At 61.8% G+C, this 25750-nt stretch overlaps 1 protein-coding gene across 1 annotated transcript; it reads right to left on the minus strand.

The window, feature by feature from the left end:
* Positions 1-115: 115 nt before the first annotated feature.
* On the minus strand, positions 116-19686 carry KCNQ4 (potassium voltage-gated channel subfamily Q member 4). The gene is made up of 14 exons (XM_041417313.1): positions 19442-19686; positions 10045-10135; positions 9327-9453; positions 7962-8137; positions 7760-7885; positions 7553-7663; positions 7347-7442; positions 7043-7131; positions 5844-5999; positions 3108-3328; positions 2919-3021; positions 2698-2829; positions 2465-2600; positions 116-1758 (listed from the first exon to the last, which is right to left on the minus strand). The coding sequence occupies exons 1-14, from the start codon at positions 19684-19686 to the stop codon at positions 1540-1542; spliced, it is 2028 nt and encodes a 675-aa protein (XP_041273247.1). The 3' UTR covers positions 116-1539.
* Positions 19687-25750: the final 6064 nt, after the last annotated feature.

Below are 25750 nucleotides of genomic sequence, written 5' to 3' on the forward strand. Positions count from 1 at the left end.
AGGGTGTGGGGGCTTCAAGCAGCTCTGGCACGGCCCGCGCTGGCCACATGCACTAACGGGGCGAGGGGACGAGCAGGGTCGGGAATCCGCAGTGCCCGGAGCAGGGGCACGGGAGAAGGGGTGCGAATCCCACGGTGCCATCCCAGAGAGCTGGCAGGACAGATCCTGGGAGCAGCCCAGGACAGATCCTGGCACTGTGGGGAGACCACCGAGCCCCCCTGGAGCCCCGGGTGCAGCCCCAGCCCGGCGCTTTGGCACAGCCCCGGTGTTGCTGGGCTGGGGAGCAGCGCAGGGGACTGGGGCAGCGCGGGAGCTGTCGTGGCTCTGCTGAAGGTGACATGCAAGGACACCACCCTGTGGCAGGCCCCCTCCAGGCCCGGCCCGTGCTCCCCGGACCACAGAGGGGACAGGGACAAACTGAGCACCGCAGGACCCAGCAGGGAGGGAATCCTTTAAGCAGGAGCAGGGGTTGGGGCACAGAGGGAGGGACACTCCTTGGGGACAGCGCCTGTCCCCACAGCCCCTGCTCAGCTTCCTGGCTCCAGGGCCACCCTCGGGTGGGGATTTCCCCCCAGCCCTGAGCCCTCAGGGCCTCCAGGGCCCTCCTGGGCAGCACAGTCCAGCCCTGGGAGCTGGCAGGGGGTTGCTTATTGCCTATGGCCCCTCGGGTTGCTCTTCCCAGGGGTGTTGCATATTAAGACATTATTGCATAAATACATATATATATATCTTCTATATATATATTGCCCTGGGAGCATGCACGGGCAGGCAGAAGGCTCTGCTGTGCTTCTGGAGAGGTGCAGCCTGGGGAGGGGGGACAGTCCCCTGCTCCCCACACTGGGGACCCCGAGTGACGCGGGTAAAACCACCCTGGGTCGTGCCCCCACACCCCTGCACTGGCAGCAAGAAGGAGGTGGGACCTTGCATAGCTGGTGGTGGCCCCGGCTCAGCTCTGGGGGACCAGGCAGGGCCTGTCCTGAGGGCTGGGGATGGGGTTCAAACCAAACCCCAGGAGATGGGGCCAGCCCAGAGCATCCCCACCACAGCTGGGGAGCACCCAGGACCCCGGAGCTGGGGGGGGGTGTCATCCTACAGGAAGCCAGGAGCATCCCAGGAGCATCCCAGGAACATCCCAGGAGCATCTCAGGAATAGCCCAGGAACATCCCAAGAGCTCCCCAGGAGCATCCCAGGAACATCCCAGGAGCATCCCAGGAATATTCCATGAGCATCCCCAGGAACATCCCAGGAGCGTTCCAAGGAATGTACCTGGAGCATCTCAGGAATACCCCAGAATCACCCCCAGGAGCATCCCAGGAACATCCCCAGGATCACCCCAGGAATGTCCCAGGAACATCCCAGGAGCCTGGGCTGGCCACGCCACAGCGCCACAGCCACCCTGCTGCAGCCGTGTCCCCGCAGAGGAAGACTCGGTTCAAGCAACACAGCGAGGTGACAGCGAGGTGACAGCGAGGGGACAGCGCCACGCCGCCCCCAGCGCCCCATCCCCGGCGGGCAGGGTCCATCCCTCTGCCTCCTGCTCAGTCCATGTTGGCGCTGGCCGACCTGGAGATGCTGAGGGTCTGGGCGGAGGCGGAGATGTCTTCGTGCTCCGCGGGGCTGTGGTAGTCCGAGGTGATGTCGGGCTCGCCGGGCGGGGCCCGCACCGCGGCCAGGCTGAAGGAATTGCTGGAGCCCTTGCGGAGGCACTGCGAGTAGAGGCCGAGCAGCAGGTCCAGCTTGTGCTCGATGGATTGCACCTGCAAGGGCGGCAGGGAGGGGCTCAGCAGGGCCCACCCCCCCCCGGAGGGGTCGCGGGGGGCTCCCCTGCTCCTCCCGAGGGATGGTGACATTGCCGGGGTGTTGTAGTGTGTTTTCATGCTTTGTAATGGTTTTGGTTTTGGATCCCCTTACTTTTACCAAATGGTTTACCCCTGATTGTACCCCCTCCCTCTACCTGTGTAATCATTCTCCTTTGTTGAAATCATCCCCAAATCCCCACTCTGGCTCTCTGTCAATCACTCACATCCCATCCTTTCCGTCTAGAACTTTCAGTCCAAGTCATCGAGTGATCAGTCAGAGGCCAGGGGTGAACCCCCCAGGTGCTGCCCCATACACTATCCCAAATGTCCATTCCCTAAGTGTTCATCCCTGAAGTTTCTTTATTGACCAGCAAAATTATCTACGTTTTGGTTCATACCTCCCTTTAAATGTAACCTTGGCACCTCTCCCAGGTGCTCTGAGCACCCCCTGAGGTGTGGGTGCTCTCAGGAGCTCCGAATAAAACCTTGGATTAACCCCTGCTAAGACTCAGCCCTTTCATCCTCTACCGACGTCTCTAGCATCTCTTCTGCTGCAAAGGTGACTAGTTTATCTGCCTTGGTACCCTCGGGGCACCAGAGAGCGTCCCCCGCTGTCTGCCGGGGTTCCTGGGGGGCTGGAGGCACCGGGCTGTCCCCTCCTGACCTGCCGCTCCACTTTGACCACGCGTCCCATCATGCTGAGCTCGTCCAGCTCCGCCTCCAGCGCCGGCTTCTCCCCCTTCTCCCGAACCTTCTTGTCCGCGGGGAGCGCCCGATCCCTGCCCACGATCTGGTCCACGCTGGCGGGGAGGGAAGGAAGGGGCAGAGCCCATCCATCACTGCCAAGGGCTCGGGAATGTGGGAGAACCCCCAGGGTCACCTGCAGGGCGACCTCACCGTGTCTGCAGGCTCTTGATCCTGCCCAGCATGTCCAGGTGTCCCGCCGAGTACTGCTCGATGACATCCTTGACGTCGTAGGGACGCAAGGTCTCCTTGAACTTCCTCTTGGCCACCAGGAACTTCAGGATCCTGCGGGGACAGCCGGGCTGGAGGCAGGAACGGGGTGCCCGGGGGGGCTCTGTGCACCCCGGGGGACACGGAGGGGGGGACAGTCTCACCTGACAGCCCGGATGAGGGTCTTCACTGCCGGCATGATGTCCTCGAAGGTCAGGTCGCAGGGGGAGTTCCTCTCCTCGCCGCTGTCCTCCGGCGGGCAGTCGGCTGTGGGTGCCAAGAGCGGGGGGATGGCAGAGCCCGAGGGCTGTCCCCAACCCTGCAGCCCCCCACAGTGTCCCCCAGGGGCTCACCCTCAGTCGGGGTCCGCGGCTTGAGCCTCAGGGACGCTCGGAATCGGGTGCGGTCGTTGAAGCTCCAGCTTTTCTGCACCTTGGTGGGGCTGGAGGCCTCGGCCACGTCCTCGGTGCTGGGGGAGCGGTGCAGGGGCGGCCCCAGGTGCTGCTGCCGGCCGCGGCTGCCCTGGCGCTGCGAGCTGCTCAGCCGGATCCGCTCCTTGATGCCCATCTTGTTGCTGCGCGGGGACAGCGGCAGGGCGGTGTCAGCGCCGTGGGGACAGGGACAGGGAAGGGGTGGCCCCTGTTTGAAGCGGGGGTGGCCGTGCTGAGCTCGCAGAGAGCGCCCGGCAGGCGGTTCCTGCAGGGGCAGCTCTGCGGTCGCTCCTTTAAATCGCTTTTTTTTGGTCCCAAGAGCAGAGAAAGGAGGTGGCAGACAGGGAGAGAGGGGACAGACAGGCGTGGCAGCAGGGGACACGCGGCAGTGCCACCTCTGAGCTGAGCAGAGCTCTGCTCCTGCTCCATCCCTGTTGGCACGGGGTGTCCAAACCCGGCCAAGCTGCTTCATCCTCCTCCTCCTCCTCCTCCAGGCTGCACCTCCCAGTCCAGGCTCTGCTCCTGCCCTACCGCCAGTTCTGCTCCCAAGCCCAGCTGTAATTTCGGGCATTTTTTTTATGCAGGACCTACTCAAAACCCCCATATTTTGCATGATGAGAGACCCCAAACGCAGCTCAAGGGGACCCTAAAGCCGGGGAGGGCACGGAGTGAGTCCCACACCCCCTGCAGGACAGGATCCATGAAACCCCGGCCTTTGGGGACATTCCTGGATTTCCTCAGGCAGGGCAAGGCAGGGATAGAGGCAGGGTCCTGGCAGGGTTCTGGCAGGGATACAGGCACGGTCCTGGCAGGGTTCTGGCAGGGATACAGGCAGGAATACAGGCAGGGTCCTGTCAGGGATACAGGCAGGAATACAGGCAGGGTCCTGTCAGGGATACAGGCAGGGATACAGGCAGGGTCCTGGCAGGGATACAGGCAGGGATACAGGCACGGTCCTGTCAGGGATACAGGCAGGGATACAGGCAGGGTCCTGGCAGGGCACGGGGCTCACAGCCCTTCCCCGTGCTGGCAGCGGGGCTGCCACACATCCCACACATTCCCAAGCTGGGAAGGGCTGTGTCCCGGGAATCAGGCTGCAGCACACAGCTGGGATTTATGGGATTTATGGGATTTATCCAAGTGCTGGAGGTGGCTGCCACCAACTCGTGCTCATCCACATTACAACGGGGAAACTGAGGCAGTAAGGGACAGGGGGACAGCCCGGCCCAGGCCATGCACAGCCTCCCTGCCCTGCCGAGGGACCCCCAATCCAGCCTCCACCCCCCGTGCCTCGGTGCCCAGCCCTGTCCATGCCGCAGGCACGCAGGCAGAGGTGCATCCATGCATCCCGAGGCTCCCGGTGCCGCTCTCGGGCGGGACACGGTACCTCCGTCTCCACGTGCCCCACGTCTGCAAGAGCCTCCTCTTACCACTAAAGATGGGGCTGGAGGGGCAGGGCAGAGACACAGGAGAAAAGAGAATCAGCCCCGGGCGGAGGGAGCCGAGCGTCCCGGGCCAGCGCCCGCCCGTCCCCGCCGTGCCACCGTGGGTGCCACAGCCGCGTGTGGTTGTGTAGGTCCTGCATAAACACCTGTGCGCTGTCTCGGCTCTGCCAGGAGGGTTTGGGGACAGTCCCCGAGCACAGGGACCGTGGTGGCCCCGCCGGGCTCGGGGGGGGCTCCCCGCGGCCGGGGGCGAGCTTTACCTGAGGCGTAAACACCTGTGGGGCTGCGCGTCCTCCTCATTCCAGCTTGGGGCAGAGGGAGGGGGGCACGGGGGGTTTGGGGGAGGGTGGAGGGATGGAGAGGAGGAGGAGGGTGAGCGGGAGAGGGAGGAGAGAGAGAAGATGAGATGTTATGAGAGGTGTGCTCGCGGGGGAGATGGGCGGGCTCGGGCCCCCGAGGGGGGGTTCTGTCCTTCCCCTGCCAGTTCCTGGTTGGTCGCCGAGCCCAGAGAGGAGCCCCCCAAGCCCTGAACTCACCTGGGGGAGCAGGTCCCGCTCAGCCCCACACCTGCAGCCTCAGCCCTGCTGATGTGGCACCACAGGGGAAACTGAGGCACGAGGCCTCTCCCCACCTAACCCCGGCCTGATGTCCTGCGGGGTGGCCAGCGTTGGTGGCACGCTGGGATCTCCTCTTCAGGCAGAGGGGACAAGGGACACGGTGCAGAGCAGCCTCCAGCAGCAGCAGGACAGCCTCCAGCCCTCCCTTCTCTCCTCATGGGCTCCGGGAGCCCTTCCCAGCCCCAGGCTCTGGGATTTGCTCTTTCCCAGGCTCTGGAGCGTGGTCCCGTGGCTCCATCCTGCCAGGCTGGCACCACTGCCCTTGCCAAGGGGTTTCCTGCCACTCTCAGCTACCCTGTGCCACACCCCGGGGTGGCAGCCACGTGAAGAGGGCAGCGAGGTGACCTCACACAGGTACAACAGCCCAGAGTGTCCCCTGGGCTCAAATCTGCCCCTTCTGGGGCTGGAACGGAGCTGGGAGCAGCAGCAGGAGCAGGGGGGATGCCCAGCACCAGTGGGGAGCAGGGGCACTTTGGGGTGGTGGCACCTCGGGTCTGGCAGTGACAGAGTGACAGTGACAGTGACATCTCAGGAGGGCACAGAGGAGCAGCGACAGAGCAGAGAGGAGGGAGAACACAGGGGCTGCCCCCTCCTACCTTTCCCCTGAACACACGGCCAGGCTGAAGGTTTTCTGGGCAGGGGTGAAGCAGTGGTAGGGTGGTGGGGCTCTGTCAGGCCATTTTTTCACCTCTGAGTTCCTAAATCCTCCGTTGCGGACCCGGTGCAAATGCTCAAATATAAGGACCAGCTCTCTGAGGTCGGGGTGAAATAAAAACGGGGAGAAATTAAAATTTCCAAAGCAAACTGAACCAGCAAAGCGAGGCTGAGCAGCTCTGGGTCCTCCTGAATGCCAACCAAAGCAAAACCAGAACAAAACAAAACAAAACAAAACAAAACAAAACAAAAATCAGCATTTTTGTTCAAAAGATGGTTTCTTAATTGGGGGTGATGAGGCTGGGGAAGGTCCTGGGACAGGATTGCACAGAAGGAAGGGTTGGACGTGCTGAGGGGGATGGATCAGGTGAGGACAAATCTGGGACAGGGTGAGGACATGGGGACTTGTCACCATCAGATCCTGGGCTCCAGCCAGAAGGGAAAAGCTCAGAGCCAGCAGGGATGGAATCTGGCTCTGTGTGAATTCCACCGCAGGGAACACGGCTCCTGGCACAGCAGGAGGGGCAGCAGAGCCCCCAGAGATTCCCAGGATCCGGGGTGATGCTCGGGAAGCTGGGACTCGGGGCTGTGGCTGCTGAAAGCCCTGCCTTTGGAAAAATTGAGAGTGGGACAGAGGGATGAATTTGTCACACGGCCAGAGCAGGGCAGGGATGCTCACAGCGTTGTGGCAAACCCTCAGGATCCAGAAGAGAGATCTGAAAACCTTTGGGAAGCCTCTGATCCACCCACAGTGGCAAAATCCCAGGGATCACAGGAGGGACACGCTGCAGGAGCGGGACAAGGGGCTCCTGCTGGATCCCACTGGATTCCCCCACACCTGGAACCAGCTCTTGTCTGGCTGCAGCTCCACCACCACAACCGTGGGCTCCCCGAGGCACCACCCCTTCCCTGTGGTGCTGGAGGAAGGCTGTGGATGGAGTGAGAGGGGATGGGATGGGCGCTGTGAGGATGATGAGGATGAAGGAGGCTCCTTCAGCAGGCTCCCATCCTGGGAAGGCGTCGGCGCTGCTCGACCCCACTGAACTCCTGGGGGTTCCACAAGGTCCCTCCTGGTTTCCCAGGGTTTTCATCCCCACGGGGACCCCCGGGAGCCGCCCAGCCCTCACCCTCTCTCGCCTACCTGAAGGCGGGCAGGAGGCTGTCGTAGTAACACCACGTGGCCATCAGGTACACCCGGCTGGCATCCGTGGAGTACAGGCGCCAGGCAGCCTGCAGGGAGCGAGATTCCCGGGAATCGGGACCCATCGGGATGGCAGAACCCTCCCGGCCCCCTCCATCCCTCCTGGCCCCCACAGGAGGCAGCGGCCGACCCGCAGGGTGTCGGTGCTGGAGGTGGGGCCGGGAGTTTGGATGGGCAGACAGAGGAGGGGACAGCAGAGCATTCCCGGGAAGGGCTGGGGCGGGACACGCCAGAGCTGCCTCACCTGGATCAGGTTGGCCGCCGGGGTCCGCCTCTTCTCAAAGTGCTTCTGCCGATGCTGCTCCTGCACTTTGAGGGCAAAGCCGGAGCCCAGGATCCCCTGGGGACAGGAGGGGACAGGGCTGTGAGTGCCAGCACTGACCAGACCCCACACAGAGGCGGCTCTGCCCCTTTCCCCCCCTATTTTGAGCCTCTCCCGGCCCCACTCACGGCGGGCAGGGCGAAGAAGGAGATGCCGAGCAGGGCGAATCCGGCCGCCAGCATCCGGCCCAGCCACGTCTGCGGCGCTTTGTCCCCGTAGCCGATGGTGGTCAGGGTCACCTGCCCGGGGGCACAGCAGCGGGGGGCCTGCAGGGCGCTCCCCCAGCACGGCCCTGTCCCCTCCTGTCCCCGGGGGGCCGCGGGGGCCGAGCTTACCGTGCCCCACCAGAGCGAATCGGCGTAGGTGGCGAACTGGACGTTGGCGTCCTTCTCGGCCAGGTAGACGAGGAAGGAGGCGAAGATGAGCACCAGGAAGCCGATGTACCAGGCGGTGATGAGCTCCTGCGGGGCACGGCGGCTCAGACGCGCTCGGGGACGCTCCAGGGGACATCCCTGGATTGTCCAAGGTTTTTCTCACCTTGCTGTGGGCGTAGACGACGGAGCCCAGCAGCTTCCAGGTGCCGCCGCGGCGGTCCATGCGCACCATGCGCAGGATCTGCAGGAAGCGCATGCTGCGCAGCGCCGACGTGGCGAAGATGTTGCCCTGCGTGCCCGCGGCGATGACGGCCACCGAGGCGATGAAGACGATGAAGTCTGAGGGGACAGAGAGGCTCAGGAGGTGCGTGGCTTATCCCCAAGTCCGCCCTTTGAAATCAACAATAAAATCCCCTGCAAAGTTGTGGTGTTGTACTAATGTGTTATGTTATTAATTTCTTATTGTATTAGCTGGTAAAGGTAAGTGCTGTGAGGGAGCTGGGGTTGTTTAGCTTGGGAAAAAAGAGGCTCAGGGGTGATGTTAGCACTCTACCACTGCCTGAAAGAAGGTGTGAGGACACAGGAATCTGTCTCTTCTTCCAGTGGAGGAACAAGGGGAAACGGACTCAAGTTGCATCAGGGAAGGTTCAGGTTGGATATTAGAAAAAATTTCTTCACTGAAAGAGTGGTCAAGCATTGGAACAACCTTATATATTCTATTATTATATTGTCTTCCCCATGTACATATTCTTTCCCTAGAAACTTTCCAAAATAGCTTGCTTTTACTGAATATAAAATTTGAAAAAAACTTCAAAGCTTTCCAAGTTCTAGTAAAGAAAACCTTTAGGCTCTAAATAATTGCATTTACCATACACTTTTAGGTGACATTGTGTATATTCCACCAATTGAAGATATTGGCTCAAACACACATTGAGGAACATACTTAAGTGTGTGCAGACCCCATGGTGTGGCAGCAGCTCTCTGGCCACAGAGATAAACACAAATTGTCCTGGGAAAGGCTGTGAGAAGCTCAGAGAAAAATATGAGAAACAAGTCTTGCCATCACTTGCTGCACCCGTTGTTGTGCACGTGTGGAATGTGTTATGGAGATTTGTTTGCCAAAAGGTGATTTCTTAATTGGCCAATGGTGGTGGTGTTTGGATTCAAGGACCAATTAGGTCAAATCTGCATCGGACTGTGTGTAAGGGTGATGGGTTTCTCAACAAGTACAGTATATTAAAGAGATTAATCAGCCTTCTGAGAATCATGGAGTCAATGCTAATTAATACCCATGGTTTTGTCTTTGTCCGTGATCCCTTTAGCGTGCTTTGGAACAAACCTCACAGGAATACATCACGCAAAGACCCTTCCCATCCTTCCCCCGCTGAGCTATCCGAGACTTGAAATATCTGCTCCGGTGGCCTGGCTCTGAGCAGCTTCAGAAGGAGACGCCTCAAAGAAGCTTTGCAGAGTTCCTACCACCCTGCCAGGCCGCAGCAGAGGAGCTGGTGGCCGTGCCAGCCCGTACCTATCACGCAGAAGGGTTTCCTGGCGAAGCGGAAGCGCCCGCGCCAGCCGCGGTAGCGGCAGCAGCAGCCGGCGGCCCACACGCGGATGATGTACTCCATGCCGAACACCACGATCATCACGAATTCCTGACGGGGGAAAAGAGGGATAAAAGAGGGTAGGGGCTCAGATTTGAGGGGGGGCAAAGTGAAATCAGGCCGAGCGCGGCGGGGGGTGGCCCCGGCAAGGCTGGCAGAGCCGCGCCGGGGGATGAGGGCGGTGAGACGGAGCCGCCGGGGCTGTGAGGGAATGGCTGCTCTCCTCCTCGCCCCGAGCTGGGTCCTTTTCCTCCTCTGTCAGCATTGTCCTCCTACCTCTCGCACAAACAAGCCCCCGTTCTGCTTACTCGCAGGAAAGTCACAAGGACCTTCCCAATTTAGTCTCCGTCACTCGGGAGAAGTCCCTGCGTCAGCTCTTTCTGACAGTTTGGGGGAAAGTTGCCTTTTTTAGCCCCTCGTGCCTTGCCTGTTCCAGCGGTTGGCGCACGGAGGGACAATGGTGGGATGGGCCACCCTGAGCCGCGGTGACACCCACGGCCAGGCCACCCCCGAGGTGCCACGGGATCGCCAGTGACTGGTGATGAGGTCACGGCGGTTCTGCCCGCGATCTCGCCCGATTCTTTCAGGATGTCAAGTGGGGAGAGGAAATCCGAGCAGCAGCCCCGCTCCTGCATCACTCACCAGGATGAAGAGGCACTCGTTGGCCAGTTTCTGGTGCTCCTGGATGGTGGAGAAGACCGACAGCACCAGGCAGCTGAAGACGAGGAGGAATCTGGAAGGACAAAGTGTCAGTGGGGGGCACAGGGACAGCCAGGGGACCCCACCCCTCATTCACAGCCTGAACCCCCCAGTCAAGACCTCCCCAGGCCGTGGCAGAGCCACTGGGGACACGTTTTGCCTCTAGATGGTGGCATGGAGCCTTGGGCAGCCCAGGAGCTGCCGTGGGGCTCGGTGCCAGCTCTGCCGCAGCCCTGCAGCTTCTTAATTAAAGGCAGGGAGGGACACGGTGGGGGTCCAGCACTGTGGAGGGTTCTGGTGCTGCAGGAAGGGGACCAGAGCTCCTCAGGACTGTCCCCAGCATCACTGGCACCGTGGGGACCTGCCAGCAACACCTGGGAAGTGCCAACCCAGGGGAAAAGTCCCCAGGAACAGCTCTGAGGCTGCTCCTCCCCGAGAGCCGGGCTCAGGCACGAGGGGCTTTGGCCCATTTAAAATAAGGAGGGGAATTAAAAAAGAAAAGAAAAAGAAAAAAAGAAAGTCGACTCTGAAGCTGAAGCAAATGAAACCTCCAAAAATACATTTTTTTTCCCCTGATCCAGCGATTCTAAAAAAGGAAAGCGGAGGGCTTGTGCCACGTGACACAAAGGGCCACTCACTGCTCCGTCACTGCCACTCCAGGATGGCACTGGGGACCACGGGCACACCACGCTGGCTGGCACTGGCACGGCCTGGCTGAGCCCTGGTGGCCCTGGCACCTTGTCCTCGAGCTGGTGGCACCCATCTCAGCCCCATGGCTGTGTTCTCGTGGTGACAACGCCCGGGGGCCACCAGGGGTGGATGGAACCTCCCCAAAGCAATAATGAGAACCCAGTGGGGAAGGAGAAATCTCTTTAATTAATCTGGGGGATGTGGGGAGCTCAGCTCCTGCTCAGGAGGACGTTCCCATCTCTTTGTGTTGTTGATGTGGGATTTTTGGGCAGAACCAGCTCCTGGGCCATCAGAGGGGTGAATCCTGTCCCAGCTGTCCCAGTGCCACTGGGAAGGCACCAGGGGACACAGCAGAGAGGGGCTGGTGCTCTGTCCCTCAGTGGGAGCTTCCAGGACCCCTCCCCACTGACCCCACAGCCCCGTGTGGGACCAGGGGTTCCTAACCCAGCCCTGGCATGAGGAGGATGAGGGTGGCACAGCCTAAAGGGGACAGATGGGTCCTTTTCCCCAAAATGCTGCTGGAGGTGGGACCGACAGCAAAAAAACCCTTGGGAATGGGAGAAGGGCTGGATGCAGAGCAGGGAGGAGGGAGAGCTGGAGGCAGGAAGGGGCCAGGGGTGTCACAGCCGTGTCACCACCCTGTCCTCACTGCGCTGCTGCTCTCCCAGGCTCTCTCCACCCGCAAGGCAGAAGGTTGGAGCCGGCTCCTTCTCCCTCTGAATTATTAATTGGGTTTTTTTCCTCCAGCACAGCAGTTCTGGAGTGAAACCCCACAGGGAACAGCGGCACCCCCGCGGCACGGGCAGGGGGTGCCAGGCTCTGGGCTGAGGAGCAAACACGGCCCAGGGCAGAGCTCGCAGCTTCGTGCATCATCAGCAATAAAAGATTATCCAAGCAGGATTCAGCAGGCAATTACACGGGCAGCGAAGCACAAAGCAGAGGAGAAGGCAGAAATCTCCCAGCCTGCAAAGATTTGTGCCCCTCGCCTCATCCAGCGAGCAGGGAGGGGGGTCCCTGTGCCTGGGACTTTGCTGTGGGTGGCCCTGGCTCTGGAGCAGCAACGTGATGGAAACCTGCCCTCCCAGGCAGCATCCCGTAGGATCTGGGGAAGGATACAGGCATGAGAGGTCCCACGGGGCTGGCTGGGAAAGGAACTTTCTGGGAACACATCACCTGCTAGGAATTAACTTGTAAAGCCTGGGCAAACGCCCCGTCCCGGCTGCCGGCAGCGCTTAAGCGGCTTAGGGAAGGGTCAGATGCCTGAAGGCAGCGAGGGGAGCCAGGAACCAGCATCCCTCATCCCTCCCGGGCAGGAATTCCGCTCGTAGCACTCTACCAAGCACCCAGGGGGGGTTTTACATCCTCAGCCCTCCATCAAACCCCGCTGGGGACCGGCAGTGCCAGGATCCCATCCCAGTTCGCTGCTCTTCCCACCTTCCAAGAGGAGCTGGAAAGCCGAGGAATGCTGGCAGGGGATGGGGAGGGGGCAGGGAGAGGGGGACAGGAGCTGCAGGGCTTCCCCATCCCTGGGGATGGAGGGAGCAGAGGCAGAGCCGGTGTTTCACCTCTCCCAGATAAAATTCCCATCTCCAGCCCCCTTTCCCAGCACGTGTCACTGCATGGACACGGGGACAGGACCCAGCAGGAGCAGAACCCGGCCCCAGCAGCAACGAAACCTCCCCAAAACAATAATGAAAACCCGGCGGGGAAGGCGAAATCTCCTCAATTAATCTTCATTAGGGTGGGCTTTGCCATCTGCTGCCGCCCGAGCCGGCCCAGGAACAGGTGAGCCGGGAAAGCTGCTGAGCTCAGGGGAAGCAGGGCCAAGCCGGCCTCCCAGGATGGGCAGGCGGGCACCAGTTGGCCCCCGGTGCCCCCCAAACACCCCTGGGCAAAGGGGCTGCACCCCAAAACAGCCTGGGACGAGCTGGGGGATCAGGATCCTTGGAGCTCGTGGGGTGGGATGGGGATGGAGCAGCCCGGCCCTGCCAGGATTCATCCCCAAACCCCCGGGGCTGGCACGGGGGTGGCATGGGGCCTGGCAGGGATGTCTTTGTCTCCACTTGTCTCACTGGGGTGACACCCTGGCAGGGCTGTCCCAGTCCCGCTTTGCCCTCACCTCGGGATTGGCACAGGGGTGACACCAGCCCTGGCAGGGCTGTCCTTGTCCCCACTTTCCCAAACCTTCATCCCCAAACCCCCGGGGCTGGCACGGGGGTGGCATGGGGCCTGGCAGGGATGTCTTTGTCTCCACTTGTCTCACTGGGGTGACACCCTGGCAGGGCTGTCCTTGTCTCCACTTGTCTCACTGGGGTGACACCCTGGCAGGGCTGTCCTGGTCCTTGCTTTGCCTTCCCCTTGGGATTGGCACAGGGGTGACACTGGCCCTGGCAGGGCTGTCCTTGTCCCCACTTTCCCAAACCCCCGGGGTTGGCACAGGGGTGACACCCTGGCAGTGCTGTCCCTGTCCCACTTTGACCTTGCCCTGGGACTGGCATGGGGGTGACACTGGTCATGGCAGGAATTTCCTGGTCCCCACTTTCCCAAACCTCCGGTGTTGGCACAGGGGTGACACCCGCCCTGGCAGTGCTGTCCCTGTCTCACTTTGCCCTTGCCCTGGGACTGGCATGGGGGTGACACTGGTCATGGCAGGAATTTCCTGGTCCCCACTTTCCCATGCCCCTGGTGCTGGCATAGGGGTGACACAGGCCCTGGCAGGTCTGTCCTGGTCCCTGCTCTGCCCAAACCCCTGGCACTGGCAGGGGGGTGACACCCTGGCACGCCTGTCCTGTTCCCACTTTGTCCCTGTCCCAGGACTGGCATAGGGGTGACACCAGCCCTGGCAGGGCTGTCCCCATCCCGCATTCCCAAACCCCCAGGGTTGGCACAGGGGTGACACGGGCCCTGGCAGGGCTGTCCTGGTCCCACTTTGCCCTTGTCCCAGGACTGCCATGGGGGTGACACCAGCCCTGGCAGGGCTGTTCTGTTCCAGCTTTCCCAAACCCCCGGGGTTGGCACAGGGGTGACACGGGCCGTGGCAGGGCTGTCCCGGTCCTGCTTTGCCCTTGTCCCAGGACTGGCATGGGGGTGACACAGGCCCTGGCATGGCTGTCCTTGTCCCCACCTTCCCAAACCCCCAGGACTGGCACGGGAGTGACACCAGCCCTGGCAGGGCTGTCCCCATCCCGCATTCCCAAACCCCCAGGATTGGCACAGGGGGGACACGGGCCCTGGCAGGGCTGTCCCCCTCCCGCCTTCCCAAACCCCCAGGATTGGCACAGGGGGGACACGGGCCCTGGCAGGGCTGTCCCCCTCCCGCCTTCCCAAACCCCCAGGATTGGCACAGGGGGGACACGGGCCCTGGCAGGGCTGTCCTGCTCCTGCTTTGTCCTTGTCCCAGGACTGGCACGGGGGTGACACGGGCCCTGGCAGGGCTGTCCCGGTCCCTCTTTGTCCTCGCCCTGCGGGGATGCCCCGGGGTTGGCACAGGCGGCGATAACTGAGCGGAAGGCAAACACCACCCGCAGGACAAACAGCTCAGCGGCGGGATGAGCGAGCAAACCAACTCCGGGAAGGCACGGATCCCTTCCCTGGCAGCACCACAGCGCCTGGGCCGTACCCTCCAGCTGTGCCACCGCTGCAAATTCGGGATTTCGACCAAAACTGCCGCAGCGCAGCTCCGGCGGGGATGGGGATGGCGTTTCACCCTGCCGGCTCCCCAGGCCGCGAGGTTCAGCTCGGTCTGCAGCTGTATAAACAGCTCGTCCCATAAATCCCCGTCGCTCGGCCCCGCAGCCCTTCAGGAGAGGTGGAGCAGGCGGCCGGGGGATATAAATAACCGGGCTGTAGCGGCCCTGTTTGCGCCCGTAACCATGGCACGGAGCGTCCCACGCCGCCCAGAAGAGAAGCAGAAAAGCTCCGAGTGTTCCCCCACGGGCGCGGCCGGAGCCAGGAGCCGGCAGAGGCACAGCAAAGCCCGGCACACGCTCGGAGCCCGGCCCCGAGCTGCTGTCAGGAGGGTGATGCTCCCAGAGCCCTGCAGCCCCGGCGGAGAGGCAGCACGGCGTGTCCCCAGCAGCCTGGGGAAGGCTGGAAGCAGAGCTGGGATGTGGAGCCTCTCCCCAACCCCATAGCAGCACCCACAGGGTGACATCCCACAGAGGGTGAGAGCCCGTGGGTTTAAAAACTTGGTGTTTTGGGAGGAAAATCTTGCTGGTGGCATCACCTGGCACCCCCGTGGCACCCAGCGCCCCCGGCCCCGCGGGGAGCACGGTCACAAGGCTCCTGCGGCCGTGCCAAGGCGCTCACACGGAGCAGCCGGGATAGTTTTGCTCTTGGATCATCTGGCAAGGAACGGGCTGGAGGGGGGGAAGGAATCAGAGTGTTTTCCGAGGCACCCCAGCTGAGAGATCGGGGCTGTGACCCTCCTCCAGCACCTGGGGGCCCGCAGGGATGGGGACATTTGGGGCACAAGGATGTGAGTGGCCCCAGACTGGGATCCTCAAAGAGTGGAGGGGAGGTTTGGGATCACTGCTGAGGGGTGACAAAGAACCAAAAACTCTCCAGCATCATCCCTTCACCCGCTGGGGCACCCAAACTGGCACCTCCTGCACCAGCCTGGGGGGCCCAGAGAGAGCAGGAAGATGGAAAAAGGAAAAAAACCAGAAGGAAAAATCAATGCACCGTTTCATGTTGCGCCAAAGTTGCTTAATTTTATGCCCTGGTGACACCACACGGGGCTGGGGAAAGTGCTGTGCCGGCTTCTCCTGCCGCTGGCATTGCCCCTGGAGCAGCTCCCGTTTCAGCCCCAGGCAAGGTGGCCCTGGGGGCACAGCCCGGGCTCGAAGGGCACAGCCTCCAGCCCCTCTGGTTGTGGCCATGCCACCAGCCCAGCTGGGGGACACAGCGATGACAGCGAGTTAAAAGCTTTCAACGAGCTAAATTCAAAGAGGTGGAATCGTTGAGAGTTAAACTCAAGAGTTTAAGAGAGGCTGAAGAGTTAAATTCAAGAGGTTTTTCCAAGCAGGCGGCGGGAACTCAGTGCTGAGCAGGGATGGAAGGATTTTCCTGCAATCCATGCCAGGCTCCAGGCCTAGGAATTGCCCCGGGGTGTTGGCAAGGGCTGGGCACTGGCCATGGTGGCACTGCCAGCAGGGCAGGGGGGTGTTTTCTGGCTCTCCAAGCAGTGCTGGAGGGAGGGAGTGGCAGGGTGACAGCCCCATCCTGCCTGGAACAGCAGTCAAGCAGTGCTGGAGGGATGTGACACGGTCAAGGAGTGGCGGGGGTGACAGCCCCATCCTGCCTGGAACAGCAGCCAGGCACAGGGATGCTCCAGGAGCTGCCGCCACCCTGCTCCCTGGCCGGAGGGGGGACACATCCCAGTGCCACCGTCCCAAACCAGCTGGGATTTCCCACTGGAGGCCAATCCTGAGCAGGGACAGCCCGTGCCTGGCATCCCTCACCCAGTGCCAGGCTTGCCCTGAGACTCTGCGGGAGCTGCCACCCCTCTGTCCCCACGACGACACCAAATACCCAGCAGGGACAAGGCTCCCTTCCTTCCCCTCAGTGAAATTCCTCTCCCAGATGGGAAATAAACCCCAACAGCAGCGCAGGGAGCTGGGCCTGGCACGGGGTTCCTTCCGTCCCCTAGGGAAATTCCTCTTCCAGATGGGAAATAAACCCCAACAGCAGCGCAGGGAGCTGGGCCTGGCACGGGGGACGCTGCTCCAGGCGGGGGATTGCGGCTGTTCCTGGTGCTGCTGGCTCAGGCTTCCCTAAATTGCTCCAGGTGAAACTGTTCTGGATGGAAGTGCTCCTCCAGGGCCGGCAAAAGTGCTGAGCCGAGCTGCTGGTGCACCCAGCAGCCGTTTCATAACCATCCGCACCAGCAGACCCTGGGACCCGCTGGGAATTTGGGGGCCTGGGGGGTGGGCAGGGACAAGCCACAATGGGAATAGCTGGAACTGAGCACCTGGAAAACCGCGTGGAGCAGCTCCAGGCTGCAAAAACCCCCTGGCAGGGCAGCCCCTGCCCGCGGGCACGCAGCCGTGCCCGTGCCAAGCCCGCAGCAGCTTTGCTGGGAGCAGGGAAGAGGCTTCCCGGCCGCTAACGAGGAGGAGATTGGAAAAAGGAAGTTCTTATGTTGCCTCCTGGCTCTAAAGCCTCTGGCTTAATGCTCTGGGCTCCCTCCCGGATTTGCTCCGTAAGCTCCGGGGCTGGGAATTCTCATTCCAAGCAGGCGAGGCACGGCTTGGCGAGGCCGGCCAGTGCCTCTCTTCATGGACAGCGTGAGGCTGGAGGGGCTGGGGACACCTCGGAACCTCGGATTTCACCTGCACGGGCTCTCCTGTGCTCACCACCCCCTTCCCGCAGCATGGGGGACTTTGGGGGCACCCATCAGACCCCAAAAGTGGCTTCAAGCCCTCCCAGCCCCCCCGGGCAGAGCTGCTGCAGAAATGATTCAGTCACCAAACCACTGAGCCCAGAGCAGGTGCTGGGATAAGATTTGGGATCAATTCGCCGACAGAAAGGGGCTGAAGTCGGTCAATAAACGCTCCGCGGCTCCGGGAGGGAAGCGCGTCACTTCTCAGCGGGTATTTCCATTTTAGCAGTTTTCAGCCCTGTCTCGGAGCCAGCCTGCTCGGGAGAGGCAGCGCAGGGGACCCGTTTGTGTCACCAGCGCTGCCCCGACCTCGGGCCGGGGGCTCCGTCCCCTCCCATGCCTCGGGGAGGGGAAGGGGAGGGGGTAACACCTTCCTCCTCTTTTGTTAAAACCCAGGGATTGCGGCACACAAATCATCCCCGACAACTTCAGAGCCGCTGCAACAGCTTCGCAGCTCCCATCTGCTGCGAGAGAGAGAGGAAAAAAAAAACCAAAAAAACCAACAAAAAACTTGGAAGAAGCCAGAAATGAGCAGCATTACGGGAGAGGTTTCACAGAACAGATGTCCGCACCTTGCACCCACTGCGGCGTCTTCCCACAGGATTCGGGGGGTCCCTGGCAGGACTCTGCCCTGCAGCTGCCTCAGCCCTAAAATTAAGCGAGCAAGTGAACAAAAAGCCTCCCCAGCAAAGGCTGGAGACGTTTGGCTGCTGCTGCCGGCGGCTGCACATCTTGTGGAACAAAGCCCAGCACCCAGGAGCTGCGGGCCAGGCACGCTGGAGTGGCAGGGGAGGGACTGGGGGGGGTTTGGGGGGGCTCTGCAAACGGGGCCGCTTGTGCCAGGTGGTTGTTTTTGGGGTAAAACAGGTTCAAACTGGTGGAGGACGCTCAGGGATGGATATCCCAGCTGGGAGATGAGCAGGGGCACAGCTCTTCCACATCCCATGGGTGTGCAAGCCATCCATCCCGACTGCCTCCCCTGGCAGGGGCTTTGGCTGCCTTTCCCTGCTGGAGAAGCTCTTCCCAGGGTGGGATTTTCCACGCAGGGATTCTGGCCGTGGGAGTCCGCTGGGGAGGTGTGCTTACAAATGGGCCCCGGGCTCGTGTCCCGGCTCCCTGGGGAGCTCAGGTGCCCTTTCCTCCAGTGACAAATTCCTGCTGCCAGCTCGATGTGCTAACTTAGGCAAGACCCATTTTCCTGCCTCTTAACGAGCTCCGGCTCCCGCACCCCAGAAACGACGCAGCCCCGCGGCACCGCTCCAGGTGAGAAGCAAGGAGGCAAAATTTTGGCTCATGCCCTCACAGAAGGTCCGTGCCCACACCTGGCACACGCCAGGCAAAGAGGGAAAACACGTCCTGCCCCACGGCTGCAGTGATGTCCCGGCAGTGTCCCCAGACCGGGTCCCGGCTTGGGACAACCCCCCAGAATGGAGCCCCCTCTGTCCCTGCAGCCTCCAGGTGTGTTGGGGACCCCCCAGCTCCCTGAGGCAACAAACCCGGGGGGGTGAAGTTGTTCTGAGCCCTGAGCTGAGCCCGCATGCCAAGAGCCGTGGGATGCTCAGATCCAGCGAGGAAAGCCGGAGCAGAGCTTAGGAAAAGAGCCGGAGCAGGGAGAGGAGCAGGTGCGCTCCCGGGGGCACCCTCCGGCCCCGGAGAGGCATTTCCAGCGCTGGGGATCGACAGTGACCCGGGAATGGGCGCAGCTCTCGGGGTGCAGCAGGGACAAGCTCACCGCCGCTGTCCCCATCCCAGCCGGACACGGCTCTGGGGTGGCACTGCCGCCTTGTCCCAGCAGTGCTACAGGTACAGGACAGCAGAGGGTCCCCGGTCCCACCCAGAGCTGTCAACCCCCGCGGGTCCCCTGCCTTTGAGGGTCCCCCCACGCTCAGAGACCCCGGCCAGGGACAGCGGCAGAGCGGGACGGTGACACGGTGCCACAGGGAAGGGGCTCTGGGCCACCGCGGAGATTGAGTCCCACCCCGGGACGCGCTCAGCTCCTCGCCCCGGACCCCCTGCCACGGACCCCCAAAGGGTGGCAGGTCCAGGCACCGGGGCAGGAGCGGCACCGGCGACAGGAGCGGCACCGGCGCGTCCCCCCCGCCGAACGCGGTGGAGAAACTTCCCGGTGGAGCCCTGGGGGGCTCGCTGGGAGCCCCGCGGCTCTCCCGGTACCCCCGGTGCTCCTTCACCGGCAGCGCCCGCCCCGTTCCCCGCCGGGCAGCCCTGAGGGTGCGGGTCCCTGCGGCCCCCCCGGTGCCCGGTACTCACATGAAGACGTGGTAGATGAAAGCCCAGCCGCGGGGCCGCTCCAGCACGTTGTACAGGCAGTTCTGGAGGCGCTGGCCCCCGCCCCCGGGGCTCCGCGGGACGGGGCGGGCGGGGGAAGCGCCGTGCGGGGCGTGGAGGGGATGGGGCGGTGGGTGGGCTGCTGTCAGCCCCGCTGTGGGGACGGGACGCTGCTGGGGACGGGGAGGGTCCTGGGGCATCCCGGGGCGCCGCATCCCAATCCGCATCCGGCACCGCGTCCCAGCTGCGTCCCACAGCTCATCCCAAACTGCGCCCTACACGGCATCCCGAACCGAGTCGCATCGCAGACCACATCCCAGTCTCACCCCGCACCGCATCCCAAATGGAATCGCGTCCCAAGCCACGTCACTGCCTCCTAAACTGCATCCCGAACTGCATCTCAAACTGCATCCCAAACTGCATCCCAAACTGCATCCAAAACTGCATCCCAAACTGCATCCCAAACCGCATCCCAAACTGCATCCCAAACTGCATCCAAAACTGGATCCCACAGCACAGCCCAAACAGAGGGAGTGGAGCATCCTGGAGTGAGAGTGAGCCGCCCAATCCCCACGGGATGGAGCATCCCTGGAGGAGATGGAGAATCCCTGGAAGAGATGGAGCACCCCTGGAGGAGATGGAGCATCCCATCCCCTCCCATCCTCCTCAGACTCAGCCTCGAGCCGGGCTCCAGGGGTTTTCCAAGTGCAGCCCTTTGCTCTTCCATCTCAACCTCCCACGAACACAGCGGGGAACAGAGGCGGGGACTGGGAATTCCCTTTCCAAGTTGGATCCGCGTGCCCTCGCACCTTTGGAGAATCCGGGTGCCCCCACCCCACCCCTCCAGCTTCTCCCGGAGCAGAGATGAAGTTCAGGGCTTTGGCAGTGAATTATTTAGTGGCAGTCAGAGATCCTGGCACAGCGCGGGGCCCTCGTGAGCACTGCGGGATTTGGGAGGTCTCGGGAATCACACACAATAAATAGACAGTTTTATTTACTTGGAGGAAATGGTGCTCTTAAACCCACAATTCCCTCCCAAGGATGCCACAAAAACCCCACGCAGACGGGGTAAGAGCCGTGGAGCCTGAAATGCTGGAAATCCAAACGAAATTCTCCCCTAACTCCAGCATCCCCCCAAAAAGTGCTTCCCAGAGCATCCCCCCAGCTCGTCTGGCCCCTCTCCCGGCAGCAGCTCCAGCGGGAGCGCCCTGACCTTCATCCCGCTGCCTTTGGAGCAGCACATTCCCCTCGCTGGAGGTTTAAGTTTCACCTGGGATTGATTAAAACCTCGGGGCTGCGGAGGGGGCAGGGTTAAGGTGACCTGGAAAGGACTTGGTTGTGCAAGGGGCAGGTGGGAATTGGGTTATTCCTGGGGCTGGGGGTCACCACACGCCGTGGGCAGGTGCCATTCTCACCTCATCACCTGCCCAGACCCTGGGAATCTCCATCGGTCTGGGAGCTGGGAGGTTTTGGGATGGAGCCAGGCAGTCTGAATCAACATGGCACCAACCCATCTGTCAGATGGGTGGAGGTTTTGGGAAGGCATCCCAGGATTTGCTGATTTTACCCCACACCTGCCTGGCTTCGGGAGTCCCACAGAGCTACTCGTGTCCCCAGCCCTGATGAGACTTTAAAGAGGATTCCAGAGGCCGGGAATGGCGAGGGGGAGGCCTCTGTGCTTGGAGCCTGCTGCCCTCTCGGGATTGCAGCTCGAGTTCCTGGCACGGACCGGCGGCCAGGATTTGCATCCACAGGATTTCCAGTAAGTTTTGCAGGCTTGGAATGCAGCTGCAGGGCTGCGGGGCTGGGGACAGCGGCTGTGGGACCAGGGACAGCCGGGACCCCTCACCGGGACACGGGGACCGGGGCAAAGCCCCAGTTTGGCTCCCTGGGCGGGGGATACTGGGGGGACATCGTGGAGGGGGGGATTCATCCGACCCTTGTGAGCCTGACTGGAGTGACTGGGATGGGCAGAGCTGGGGACAGCGGCCTCGGGGGACCCCGGGGTGGCATTGTGGCGGTGGGGGGAGCGCTGATGACAGCGGTGACAGCGGTGACAGCGGCGCGGGGAGCGGGGAGGGCTGTGCAGTACCTGCTCCAGCCGGAGGCTTGGCCTCATCCCAGGGCAATTAATTCCTGGCACCGGCGCTGGCACCGCTCGCTGGGACCAACCAGCGCCTGGGACAGCCTGGGCTCCTGCGGGATGGGGAACCCCGGGGCAGGGGGCTGCTCTACCCCAAAACCACCCCAAAGCCCGGTCCCCGAGCTGTCCCCGAGCTGGGAGCGACTCCAGCGGCACCGCCCGGAGCTCGGGCACAGCCTCGGGGAGGAGCAGGGAGCGGGACGGGGCAGGGGCTCGGCTCTGCTCACTCCAGACGCGAGGAAGGAAGGAAGGAAGGAAGGAAGGAAGGAAGGAAGGAAGGAAGGAAGGAAGAGGATGCCGAGAGCTCCCAGGCTCGCCAGCGCTGGGACAGTTCCCAGCCAAAGCCCTCCAGGCGTGCCAGGTCCTGCGGGGATGGAGCAGAGCGGAGAAGAGGCAGAGCTGATCCCGGAGGGAACGGGACCTTGGTGGCGCTGGCTGCAGGTGGTGACTCCAGAGCCCTCACCAGGAGCGCCATCCCCATCTCCAGTGTCCCTCGGGGACCCCGCACCCGCAGCGGCAGCGTGACCTCCGCCGCAGTGAGTTTTCCTTGGAAAAGGGTGGCCGCAGGTGGCAGCTTTGTGGGGGGACAGCAGCCCTGGAGGGGACAGCAGCCCTGGAAGGGACAGCAGCCCTGGAAGGGACAGCTGTCAGCAGCCAAGCCCGCAGCAAACCGAGCGTGGCAGTGCCCGAGTGCCGGCGGCCGGTGCTGAGCTCATCGCCCCGAGGAGAAAAAGGATCTTGAACCACTCCTTAGCAGGAAAGCCCTGCCTCCTCCTCCTCTTCCTCCGCCTCCTCCTCCTCAGCTTCATCCCGGGTCCCCGGGGGTGTGACCAGCTCTGCTCCTGTCGCACTTGCCCCGTAGAGAGGTGGCACTCACTGCATCACACAGAGAAGGGCCGATGTCCCCCCCGCGGCTGCCACCGCTCTCTGCAGGGACACGTGTTTGCCTCTGTGCCATCCCACGCCACCCAATTTGTCACCGCGGTCCCCTCGGCAGATCAAAGGAAGCCGTGAGTCCTTGCAGGGCAGGTCTGGCTCCCGTCAATGCCCGGGGTTCCAGTCCCTGTGACAAACGATGCTGGCTGTCCCCAAGGCATCCATCCTGTCCCAGTATCCTCTGGGAGGGCAGGCAAAGCTTTACCTCTGTTATCACCTAAATAAAAAAATAACTTTTGCCCTATTAAGGTTTATTTCAATATCTAAACCCGCATCTTGAATATGCTAATGAGGTTAATTAAATACACACTCTCACATCCATGATTATTACTCAGCTCTCTGCCCAGATCCGTGTCCGAGAAGAAGATTCCATTCTGAAGCTGCTTCTGTGCCTCCAATAAACCCTATTTTTGTGCATCTGATCGAGAAAGTTTTTATTGAACACGACCAGGCTGCTTCTGTGCCTTCAGTAAATTTTTGTGCATCTGATCGAGAAAGTTTTTATTGAACACGACCACGTTTTCTCTGCCTAATTCGACACGATCAGGAATTAAAATAATCAGCCCGGCCACCCCCAGCCCCTCTGATTCCTCAGAACTCAACAGGGCTTATTTCCAGCCAAATTTCATTCACTTCATGCAACAGCTGGAAACTCCCTTGGGGAGCAGCATCTCCCTCCCGTTTTCTGTCCTTTAAGCGATTTATTCCCATTCAGATTTAAGCAATTTCCAGCAAACCCCACTGCTGCGGGTAAAGAGCTTTTCCTCAGCAGCCGCGGGCTGATAAAGGCGAGCAGCGCCTGCTCCGCTCTCCAGCTCTGCCTTCCAGGTCTCTCTCCATCCCCACAAGCGGATTCCCAGCTCTCCAAACCCAAGGGATGCTTTTCCAGAGGTGTTCGGGGAGCACGGGAGGTCACTCATCTCCTCTGGCTGCGGGGAGGGCGCTGGGGCAGCCCCCGGCGGGTGGGATCAGCTCTTGGGATCGGAGATCCAAACCCCCATCCCGGCTCTCCCATCCCGCTCCAGCCCTTCCCACAGCTGCCTGGAGCAGAGACAGGGATGCAGAGGCTGGGAGAAGGGACCTCCGAGCCCCCAAATCCAGAGAAAGGACCTCCGAGCCCCAGATTCCAGGGAAAGGGACCTCCAAACCCCCATCCCCACTCTCCCATCCCGCTCCAGCCCTTCCCGCGGCAGCCTGGAGCAGAGATAGGGATGCAGAGGCTGGGAGAAGGGACCTCCGAGCCCCCAAATCCAAAGAAAGGACCTCCGAGCCCCAGATTCCAGGGAAAGAGACCTCCAAACCCCCATCCCCGCTCTCCCATCCCGCTCCAGCCCTTCCCACGGCTGCCTGGAGCAGAGACAGGGATGTGGCTGCCAGGAAAAGGGACCTCCGAGCCCCCACATCCAGGAAAAGGGACTTCCAAGCTCACCATTTCAGGGAAAGGGACTTCCAAGATAGCAAATTCCAGGAAAAGGGATCTCCGAGCCCCCATCCCGCCTCTCCCATCCCACTCCAGCCCTTCCCGCGGCAGCCTGGAGCAGACAGGGATGTGGATGCCCAGAGAAGGAACCTCTGAGCCTCCAAATTCCAGGAAAGAAACTTCTGAGCCCCCAATTCCAGGGAAAGGGACCTCCAAGCCCCCAGTTCCAAGGAAAGGAGGGACCTCTGAGCGCCCAATTGCAGGGAAGGGTCCTCTGAGCCCACAGCTCCAGGGAAAGGACCCCTGACAACCCAGTTCCAGGGAAAGCACCTCCGAGCTCCCATCCCGGCTGTCCCATCCCCTCTGTCCCATCCCAGTTGTCCTGTCCCCTCTGTCCCATCCCCGCTGTCCCATCCCCTCTGTCCCATCCCGGCTGTCCCATCCCCTTTGTCCCATCCCGGCTGTCCCATCCCCTCTGTCCCATCCCCTCTGTCCCGTGTCCCATCCCCTCTGTCCCATCCCGCTGTCCCGTCCCCTCTGTCCCATCCCCGCTGTCCCATCCCCTCTGTCCCATCCCCTCTGTCCCGTGTCCCATCCCCTCTGTCCTGTCCCCTCTGTCCCATCCCGCTCCAGCCCTTCCCACGGGGGCCCTCTCGTGGCCGATCCCACACTCGGAGCTTTCCCGAAAAGTTCCTTTTCCACCCCAAATCCATCTTTTCCCAGCCCAGGGGATGCTGGGAAAGGTGTCCTCCAGGTGTCCTCCAGCCTGGCACATCCCGGCTCTGCACTCCCTCCCTCCCGCTGCTCCCAGGAATCGCGGGGTCGGGAAAACTTCGGGAATCAGGAAAATGGGATTTACAAAGGCCAGGAGAGCCAAAGGCTGAGGCAGAGCTTTGCTTCCCTTCCCGAGCCTGGTAAGGGACACCTGTGCCAGGAAAGGGGACATCTGTGACGGGGTAAGGGGGACAACCTGGGCCAGGTAAAGCGGGAAAACTGTGGCACAAGGTGGCACCTGTGCCATGACAAGGGGGACACCTGTGCCAGGTAAAGGGGGCACCTGTGCTGTGACACCTGAGCCAGGTAAAGGGGGTCACTTGTGCCAGCTGCCCAGGCTGGGGGACACCTGTGCCAGGAAAGGGGACATCTGTGATGGGGTAAGGGGGACACCTGGGCCAGGTAAAGGGAGAAAACTGTGGCACAAGGTGGCATCTGTGCCATGACAAGGGGGACACCTGTGCCAGGTAAAGGGGGCACCTGTGCCAGGGACACCTGTGCCAGGAAAGGGGACATCTGTGATGGGGTAAGGGGGACACCTGTGTCAGGAAAAGGGGGGCACTTGTGCCAGGGACACCTGTGCCAGGTAAAGGGTGTCACTTGTGCCAGGGACACCTGTGCCAGGTAAAGGGGGTCACTTGTGCCAGGGACACCTGTGCCAGGTAAAGGGGGCACCTCTGCCCAGGCTGGGGGACACCTGTGCCAGGAGAAGGGAACACCTGAGCTGGGACAAGGGGGACATGCGTGCCACAAGGGGGGCACATGTGCCAGGTAAAGGGGACACTTCTTTCCAGGCAAGGGGGACACCTGTGATGGGACAAAGGGGTCACGTGTGACAGGATAAGGGGGGCAACTGTGCCAAATGTCACAGATTTACCCCCAAACCCCTCCCACCTCATGAACTCTCAGCCAAGCCCTTGTCCAGGCATCCTGTGGCTGATTTCCCTGCTCCAGGTGTAACACTCCCAGGGATTCAGGCTGCTCCTGGCCCTGCATCTCATGGACAGCACACACAGGA

This window comes from Onychostruthus taczanowskii, unplaced genomic scaffold (assembly GCF_017590055.1).
Source record: "Onychostruthus taczanowskii isolate IOZ18803 unplaced genomic scaffold, ASM1759005v1 scaffold56, whole genome shotgun sequence".
Classification (NCBI taxonomy): domain Eukaryota; kingdom Metazoa; phylum Chordata; class Aves; order Passeriformes; family Passeridae; genus Onychostruthus; species Onychostruthus taczanowskii.